Source organism: Apis dorsata, unplaced genomic scaffold, assembly GCF_000469605.1.
Source record: "Apis dorsata unplaced genomic scaffold, Apis dorsata 1.3 scaffold_625, whole genome shotgun sequence".
In the NCBI taxonomy this organism is placed as follows: domain Eukaryota; kingdom Metazoa; phylum Arthropoda; class Insecta; order Hymenoptera; family Apidae; genus Apis; species Apis dorsata.
This window is the reverse complement of record NW_006263820.1, coordinates 108,147-118,741: the sequence shown is the minus strand read 5'-3', so window position 1 is coordinate 118,741 and position 10,595 is coordinate 108,147. Positions and strand designations below refer to the sequence as shown.

At 17.1% G+C, this 10,595-nt stretch overlaps 1 protein-coding gene across 1 annotated transcript; it reads left to right on the top strand.

Moving 5' to 3' along the window:
• Nucleotides 1-1,135: 1,135 nt before the first annotated feature.
• On the top strand, nt 1,136-7,841 carry LOC102671232 (probable phospholipase A1 magnifin). Its single transcript, XM_006621281.2, has 6 exons — nt 1,136-1,322; nt 1,401-1,458; nt 2,151-2,299; nt 2,376-2,618; nt 3,641-3,829; nt 7,699-7,841. The coding sequence occupies exons 1-6, from the start codon at nt 1,253-1,255 to the stop codon at nt 7,839-7,841; spliced, it is 852 nt and encodes a 283-aa protein (XP_006621344.2). The 5' UTR covers nt 1,136-1,252.
• The last annotated feature ends 2,754 nt before the right edge of the window (nt 7,842-10,595 follow it).

The window sequence follows — 10,595 nt, the reverse complement described above, 5'->3', positions numbered from 1 at the left end:
CTAAATTCTTTGAGTCATTTTTAATATATATATTTAATATATCATGATTTTTCAAGTTTGAGTGCATAGTTTAAAAACAAAATTATTGTTAATATTCATGATTTTTTATTTCTATGTACTTAATATTAGAAACACAGTTAAAAGTTCTCTTTATTGAAACAAACTTGAGAATGAATAAAAAATAAAACATAAAAAATTGAAGCAGATTTATTTCAGACAATTTCGCAATCATATCATTTTAAATCTAATAATACTACAATTTGTAATGTAACATAATGATAATTTGAAGTAAGATTATGTAAATTTCAAATATTATAATACATTTTCATTATAGTAAGAATTATTGTTTACACAAGTATAATATATCATCATTATATATCATCATTATACAAACAAAATATATCATCCAATTTGGCTTTGTTGGAAAAATAAATAATAAAATATTTTTTATATTTCTCTTCATATTTTCATTATTCTTTTTTTTATAATTATTATTATTTATAAATATCATGTATATGTAAATGTGTATAGTCATAAAAATTTGAGTGCTAATATAATTTTAATTTTTGTACTGTATATTTGAAATAAATAAGCAAATAACAATATATATAATATAAATTAAAATAATAAATTTTTTATAAAAATTTATTATTTGATTTAATTATTTTTATTCAATAAATGATTTAATGATTTAATTAAAAATTATATTTTTAATAATCGACGCTGTGTTTTTTTTAGAGACATCATTTTTTATCATTTTTTTAGCATTTATTTTTGTTTTTATTAATTTTCGATTCTATCTATACATATTATTTTTAAAAACTATTCTAATTTGATAATCTAAATTTATAATATGTCTAGATAACATAATACGTATATATAATATGTCAATATAAATAATATAATTAATAACAATTTGAAAATATATTAAATATCTGTTATTATCGAATATATTAAATAAGTGATATTTTTCATTTTTTCATATATAATATAGTAATTACATATATATATTATAGTAATTATATATCATTAAGATTTTTAAATGTTATATTTCTTTATTCACTCATTATGTGACAACTACTCGGAGAGGGTACTTTATATATATATAGCACAAATTTTCCTATCTATTTCATAACAAGCAGGAATGTTACGAACAAGACACGTTGAAGGCACGTTCTTTTAGAATCACAATATATATATATGTATATATAGTGTAAATGTGTGTTATAATCATTTTTGAATAAAATTAATAATGTCAAAAATATATATTTATCTTTCTCTAATTTTTTTCTTAATTCATAAAAACGTAATTGAGGCAGTGTGTATGTACGAATTAATTTTTTTTTACATATTTTGTAATCTATTTTTTGTTGTGTAATCTATTTGCTTATGATGTGTAGGTTATGGAAAAGATAATCCTACTCTCGTTACGAAGATTCATCTGAAAGTTTATAAAGGGTAATTTATAAAAAAAATATAAAGGAAAGTTTATAAAATTTATATAAAATTTAATATTATAAATATTATAAATTTGATTAATAAATACTATTTCTAATGTTTCCTGTTTTGAAATATAAAATGATGATTACATAAATGTTTTTTTTAAATTATTTTGAATGTTAAAGTTAAATTCAATGTCTTTATATTTCTTCTTCTTTTTTATTTAAAATGTACATAATTTTATTTGAATTAATTAAATAGAAAAGATTAACTTGTTATGATTTATTTAATATTATCGTGATCCATAATTTTAATTTAATTCTCTTTAACTGTTTTACGTCATTATTCAATATTTTTAATAGATTTATTTTTAATTTTTGATTTCAATTTTTAATAATTTGTTTAAATTTAAAATAAATATATCAAATAATAGCTATTTATTTAAAAATCTTTTGAAAGAAAGATAAATTCTAAATTCTTATTTTTCTTTCTTTATATCAAAAAATATCGTAGTAGCATTAAAATAATTTAGAAATAATTATTAATTATATTAATAATATATATCAATTATAATATAATATATTAATTATTATATTAATTTATGTAATATTATATTTAATATAATAATATAATATAATATAATATATATATTTATTATAATAAATTGCTTATATATAAGTTATATACAAAAATATTTTTCACAATTGCAGAAGCAGCTTAAATCCTATATTTTTTCCATACATACTCGCAAATCTAGAAAATATTAGCGATACCATTTTAACTGATCAAGACAGTATTCTTTACATACATGGATTCTTGGAGAACTCGGAAATGGAAAACGTACAGACACCAATTAAATGTATTACTCTCACACAATATAAAATGAGATAAATTAGGAAAAAATGAAACGATTGAAAAAAGTTTCATATTTACAGCCTATTTAGACAAGGCAGACGTAAACGTCATATTGCTTGATTGGGGAAACATAGCATTTAATATTAATTACTTTCGCGTGTCAAATATGGTTCCTATGATAGGAAAACTCGTTGCTAAATCCTTGACAGAACTTCGTAAACTGATTGATTTGAATAAATTACATGTGATTGGGCATTCTTTGGGTGCTCATATAGCTGGTCATATTGGACGATCCATGAAAATTATTCTTAATCGAATAACAGGTAAGTAATTATGATTTTTTATAAAATATGAAATAAGAGTAAAATTATGTATTAATTTATGTATATATCTGATTTGAAAATTTATGTTAATTTTTATTTATGAGTAACAAATAATTTTTCAGAGGATATGAAATTATTAACTTTTATATAATGTATATAAATATTAAATATAAAATATAAATAAATACTATCCGATTGTTCTAGAACTCTCTATATAAATATGAATATCTGAATTTAAATTTGTTTCTATGATTCATCAAATATAAAGCTATATTCTACATATTTTTATATGTATGTTTGAATTCAGACTAAACAAAATATAAATAAATTTATTAAAATAATGGAACTTCTATTGACCGGATTCAATACTTGAATTTAAAATATCCGAATATTCTATATTTCAATTGAATGAATATTCGAGTACTCAAATTTTGATATCAATAGATTTGAACAACACTAACAAATAAATACATAAAATTTTTCATATATTACATATATATTTTAATTTCTAATTCATTGATAATATTTCAAATTTGATATATAAATCGATAAGTAAATATTTATTTATATATTTATTATTAATATAATAATATATTTATTAATATATTATTATATTAATATTAATATAATAATATATATATTATATTATTTATTATATTAATAAATATTTATATGTTAAATGTTAATTAAATTGAATTTAAAAATTATGACCGCATAAAAAATTTAAAATTTCATAAAAATAAAAAATTATAGACTTTATCTTAAGAAAAAAATATTTAATTATAAATATATTTAAATATATATTCTAGGTTATATCGATATAAAATATATATAAATATGATATAGAGTAAGATTTTTAATTGAAATATATTGATCGAAAAATTTTTAATTGCTTCTCAAAAGATTTATTTCTTAAAGAATTTCTTAAAAATACAATAACAAAATATATTATTATTTTTACGTATTCAATTCTATTCAATATTATTAACTTGAATTAAAAGAATAACAATCTTCTAATATAGGATTAGATCCAGCATTTCCACTCTTTTATCCTTCTGAGTGTCATCTCAGGTCGAGCGATGCCAAAGTCGTCGTTATCCTTCACACTGATGGTGGATTTTATGGGACGCCTTTCAATACAGGAACTGTTGATTTTTATGCAAACAAGGGGATCAGTCCTCAACCGGGTTGTCTTCCAACCATCGGAAGAGGTAGATTATAATTTGTTGTTAAGTCATTCTAATAGCTCATCGTTATAATATAGAAAATTTTAAAAGCGATCGAATACGACACTGATGATAACCGATTATGATTATAATTTATAAAAGATATATTATGTTGTTTGCTTAATAATCATTGTCATCTATTGCAAGAAGATAAATCATTTATGGTAAATCATTAATCATTAATGATAAAATATCTTTTTTATGTATATAGATATTTATTTTTCCTCTGTATGATAAAGGTAAGTAATTACATGAAATATTTTTATAAAATTAAAATATGTTATGCATGTATTATTAATATATCAAATATCTTTGAAATATCTTTGAATTGTAAAAAACAAAAATTAATATACAAAAATATTATTTTTATTTACTAAATTATAAATAATTTAAATTTGCATTAGATAAAGTGAAGTTGAAAGCAGTCTTGTTGTATTTTCATCTCGCTTCAACATAAATTTAAATTATTTAGAATTTAATAAATAAATCTCAACCGATTTTTTTAATCGATTTTTAAATATTAACTTCTTTGTTTGGTCTTTAAAATCAATCATTCAAAGATATTCTAAATATTTTTTATAATGAGATAGAAAAATATATATTTATACATATAAATAAAAGAACATTGATGACTTTGAAATATTTGAAAAAAATAAATTATTGATATTATTTCAATTATATATATATTATTATATAAGATATTTTTATATTATCACGATTAAAAGAAATATTAAATTTAATAATATTAATTTCATTTAAGTGAATTTCCTATATATTTTTCATTTTTCCTTATACATATATTTTATATATCATATTTTTATATTATCATCATATATTTTCTTCATTATATTTTAATATTTGATCTTTAATTTTTAATAGATATAAAAAAAGTCTAATTCATAAAGTCACAAAATTATAAAATTTTGGAAATATGTAGAATATATGTAACGAAATTCTTCTTGTTATCTAAAATTATTTTAAAAAATTAAAATTAAATTATTAAAATAAATAAATAAAATAATAAATAAAATAAAAAAAAATTATTAAATTTGATTATTCTTTGACTTTAGTTTGTAAATTACATTCTATATATAAGAGATAAAAAATTAATAATAAGGATCATCTTTTAAAATAAAGATTATTGAAAATAGAAAATCAAATTGTAAATAAAAACAAAAAGTATTTGTTTTTTATCAAAAAATTTGATTTTTATCAAAAAATGCAAATAAATGAAAATAATTATTAAAAAAAAAAAGAAAAGAAGAAATTATAAATAATATAACTGCATGACTTTGATTCAATATCAAGACAGAATCAATATATGATTTTTTATTAAAGTTTTTATTTAAAATTTTTTTTTAGTGAAATTCTTTGTTATTTAAGATTAAGATATTTCGTTATTTAAAATTAAATAAGTATTCTTGTCAAAAAATATAAATGAATTTATTATACAAATTAATATTAATAAATTAATATTTTTTGCAAAAACAAATATGTAATAAAAAAATATAAACAAATATATTTGTACAAAAAATATCTTATTAGCATTCAATTACTATTCATTTTGATTTTTTAAAACATAATGTTTCATTCAAAAGAAATTTTATCAATGTTAAACAAAGCATGATGAATTGATGCATATGAAATTTGTTGATATAAATAAAACTTTATGATTTTTCATGCTTGATTAATTGATATTATTTTATTCAGTTAGCATATACGCTTACTATGTAATTAAAGACATAGATTGAATAATTAATCTATTATTATCATACAAATTATATTTTGTATAAATTATTTTATTTTTTTTTAGTATGTTTTATTTATATGTGTATATTTACATTTTCTAATAAATGTTACAAAAATATTTCTTATTTTCTTTATCTTTATGCACAATATTTTTATGTAAATATGAAGTTAAGGAATTCTTTTTATAATTTTTATAATTTATACTTAAAAAATCAAAAAATAAGAATTCAAAGATCAATTTTTAATTTTTTAGAATAAATGAACAGAAATATGAAATTACTTATTACATATTATCTTTATATGATTTTTATTTCATTTCATATGATATTTTATTTGTCTTTGTCTAAAATTTTATAATTTTTGAATTTATGAGTAAAACATTCCTTATTAATTTATCAATGAAAATTTTATCCTCTAAATAAAATTTTTTCAGTTGATAGACTGAATTTGATAAATTGAATTAATAAGTTAAGTATTTATTTTAGAAGAATGTTTATTTTTTAATTTATTGAGATATATAGTTCATATATAATGTATTAATATATTTATGAGACATTTTTGGAGAAATTCTAGAGTTTAAAATAGACATAAATATTGATATACAAAAATAACAGATAAAGTTTATTCATTTATTCATTTATGTAATTAAAATTTACATTAGATAAAATGAAATATATCTAAAAATATTTTATCTGAAATTATTTTGATTTTTACCATTAATATTATTCAACAAGAAATAGATGGAAGTTAAATGATTTTAAAAAATATATATTCTACATTATCTATATTATCATTTCATATTTTATACATATTCATGTGTTTTAATTTTTTTATGAATGGATATTATAAAAATTAATTTTAGTTTCCTTTTCTTTCAATTTTCTAAAATGGAATTATATTTTTTGATATATTGTTCGATATAGCTTAACATTTTCTATAACAAAAATATTAATCCAATATACTTAAAAATTATTAATTTAGGATATATTTTAATTTGTGAATTTATTGTAGACATTGAAGGACAAATATTGTTTTGTATATTCTTTGTGTAATAAATTTTATAAAATTTAAATAATTTTTAGAAAATAATATTGAATTAATATTTCTTCATAAAAAATATTGTACTGCATGAAATAATGCAAAAAATATATGATGTATTGAAAAAATAAACGACCTGTGACTTTATACATCCGCTTATCAAAAGAAACATACAAAATAAATAATATCAAAATATGCATTTTTCAAAATCATTCAAATTCCATCCGAATATTTCTTACTGCGGATAATAATAGTAATAAAAATCAAAGTGATAATTTTGAGTGAAATATATAGAAATTTTTTGTATCTTTATTATATTCTGTTCTTGGCTCATTGGATTATCTAACTTTTAAATTGTTGTAATTTAATAAATAAACAAGTTTTGATCGAGATTTTATATATTACCTGTGTCTGTTTTAATCTTTAGAAAATTCTTCAAAGATATCCTATGAATATATTAATATTCTATATATACTTTTTTGCAAAAAAGTATACTATTCTATTGTATACTATTACTGTTATGCTTTTCAATAAATTCAACTTGTGTTATCTTGAGGACACAAAGATCAGATCATATCTTGTCGTTTTTCTTTAATATATTTTAATAATGGAATGGATATTTTATTCTAAAACAAATGACACAAATAAGCTATTATAGTTGATATATATATATATATATATATCAACTATAAATGAGACATATTTATAATATAATTTCAGAAAAATTGTAATAAGATTACAATAATTAATTTATTATTATTATTTAATTAATGTACACATATTCTTATATATTATATTATAGTGATATTCACGATTAAAATTTATCAAAGTAAATTCTATTTTACAAATCGCATTCATAAAAAATATTTACAATTTCATTTAATTTAAAAAACAAAAAATTTAATTATACCAAATTAAAATTTATATTTATTTTTTTCTTATATATAATAACTTTTGATAAAATTTTTTATTTTTACAATTGAAATTTCATATTTACTAAAGTTCATAAAAAAATATTAATTTTTAACTAATAGTTTTTATCATTTTTAAAATTAAATTTGTTGAAGATTTGTGCAGTCATCAAAAATCTGTGAAGATATATACGGAGTCCTTAAAAAATCCCAAAGCATTTCCGGCGCATAAATGCTTTAATAATAAAAAGGATAATGAAGTAATCTATTTTGGAGATTCAATACCACCTAATATGTAAATAATAATTTCTATTTTATTGTTTTAAATTTTATTTATTTTNTTTATATCAAATAAGATTTTCTATATAACATATACATTATATTTATTATATATATTATACATATATGCATATATAAATATAAATATATTACATATATTGGGTCAAATTTATATATGTTGCATATTTATATACTATATATCTTTTGTAAATATAATTTTTTAATATTTTATAAAATTATGTTTTATAAAATTAATATGTCTTTATCTGATAAAACAAATTGTAAATTGTAAATTGTAAATAATTCATTTTATTTTATCAGATAATATAAAAATAATTCTATAAATTATTATTTCATAATTTTATTTCATAATTTTAAAATAAAGTTTTTATATAATATCGTATATATTATATTAATAACATTATAGTAATAATTATTGATGATGAATAAAATTTAATTATTGCTTATTTTTACACTTTATATCTTTAATAATTATAACCGTACACAAATTATCATAGAATTGCAAATTCAAAAAGAAAATCATAGTAACACAATTTTCTATTGAATTGATATTAAAGCTTCTTAACTCTATTAGGATTTCAAGGATACGCAATACAATATATATATATATACATAAGTATATACAATATATATAATATAGTATATGTAATTTATTTCCTCGAAAATTTCAATAATTTTATTATTGTTTATAGCTATAATAAATTTTAAGTAGATTTCTTAGATCATTTTTATTTTATTTTCATTATGTAATTTTTTTTATTCATTAAATTGTATCAAAACAAATTGAATACTTTTTTTATGCTATATGTAACGAATATTATTTTAATTTTGATGAATTGAATCAAAAATAATTAAGATATATTATATAATCTACTTATACAGTAATTTTATAAAATTAAAAAATTTTTAAAAATAAAAATAAAATTTAAAAATCGCACTATATATAATATTTATAAAAAAAATTGATCCTTTATAACTTTTTTTTTTATTTAATCACTTATATCGCTAATAAAAAAAAAATTAAGCATTTAAGCATATTAAGTCTAATTTAAATATTAATTCTTTTAAATATTTCAATAAATTCAAATAATTTTGTAATATATACGCATATAAAATAGATATATTATTAATAAAAAAAGATCATACTTTTACATGTAATCTATTTTATATCTTACTTGATGTTATAAAGTAATTCCTGCATTTCAAAATTACAAATAGAATTTCTATTTACAAATTTTGAGATTATTTAAGAAATTGAATTTATTTATTTAACGAAAATGATACATGAATAGCTATTTATAATTTCATTTTAATCATTTATCGTCATGATTAATAGAAACCAATATCTCTTTTGATATATACATATAAAATAGATATCATTAATGTATATTATACATAATTATATATAATTATATATAAAGTCATGCTTTTATCACATATAATCTGTCTTATTATAAACTGATTTATTTCCTGTATTTCTCAAAATTACAAATAAAATTTCCGTTCATAAATTTTAAGATTGTTTGAGAAATTGAATCTATCTACTAATTTGGCAAAGTGACGTATGAATATGTTTATAATTTCATTTTAATCATTCATCGTCATGAATAATTAACAGGAACCAATTATGTTTCTTTTGATGCATATGATGTCCACTCACCTTAACAAAGTTGACATTCCACATATTAATTACTTCTATCTCCTAAGAACAAAAGAAAGAAAAAATAAAAACAAAAGAAAGAAGAGTTAATTTCCATTATTTTTATTTCGTTTTCAAAACAATTTATATATGTATGTATATAATATATATATATATATATTACTAATTTGTTTTTTAATTAGCGGAAGTTAAAAAATTTCATAATTAAATTCTATTTCATTTTTGCAAATGAAATTCAAAACTTACATTGTCAAATATTTTAACATTATATTTGAACATTATTCAAATATTTTAATAAGAAATAAAATTTATTTTAAACTGATATTTGATATAATATTTACATAATATTTATAATATTATATATATGAATTGAAATATAAACTCATTAATTATTAAAATAAAATTAGAAATACTTAAGAAATTAAAAAATGATGATAGTACTATAGAATTGACAAAATTTAATTTATTTAATTAATTAATTTAATTACTAATTAATTTAATTGAGAAATTCACAATTATTAGCATAAATAAACAGAAAATTAAAAATTATTTTTATGGTAGATATATATTTTCCAAGCACATCTTCTAAATGTAGAGAATGAGATAATATTGATGTCACAAGATAAATCCAATGAAAAAAAACTATGAGGAAAATATTGTTAATAATATTTTAAATTTTAACATTGAAATAAAGAATAGAAAATATACACAAAAAATAACAATAAATATATGTCTCATTTTAAATTTTGAACTAAAAAAAAAATTTTGATAATTTGAAGTATAAATGAAATACACTTAGCATTATGTGTTAAAAAAAAAGCAATTTAGTAATTAAAAAAAATATATCTTAAAATAATAATACTAATACTAATTTTATTGCAAATATTTTTTTTATATAAAATTTTTCTTATATATACAGATATATTTATATATGATACGTTCAACAATAAGTAAGAATTATCTATTGTTGCTATATATTCCATTATCTAAAAATTTCTTTACCTGAATAGTTTTATATTAATTTAGATAATGAAGATATGATAATTTTTCGAATCAAATCTTTTTTAAAAAATAAATTTTAATAAAACATTGC

Excerpts from the sequence above, each read along its gene's own strand:
- LOC102671232 (XM_006621281.2), top strand. The coding sequence starts at position 1,253 with ATGTCAAAAATATATATTTATCTTTCTCTAATTTTTTTCTTAATTCAT. Across the intron at positions 1,459-2,150 it reads CATCTGAAAGTTTATAAAGG|AAGCAGCTTAAATCCTATAT; the intron begins GTAATTTATAAA and ends TCACAATTGCAG. Across the intron at positions 2,300-2,375 it reads CGTACAGACACCAATTAAAT|CCTATTTAGACAAGGCAGAC; the intron begins GTATTACTCTCA and ends TCATATTTACAG.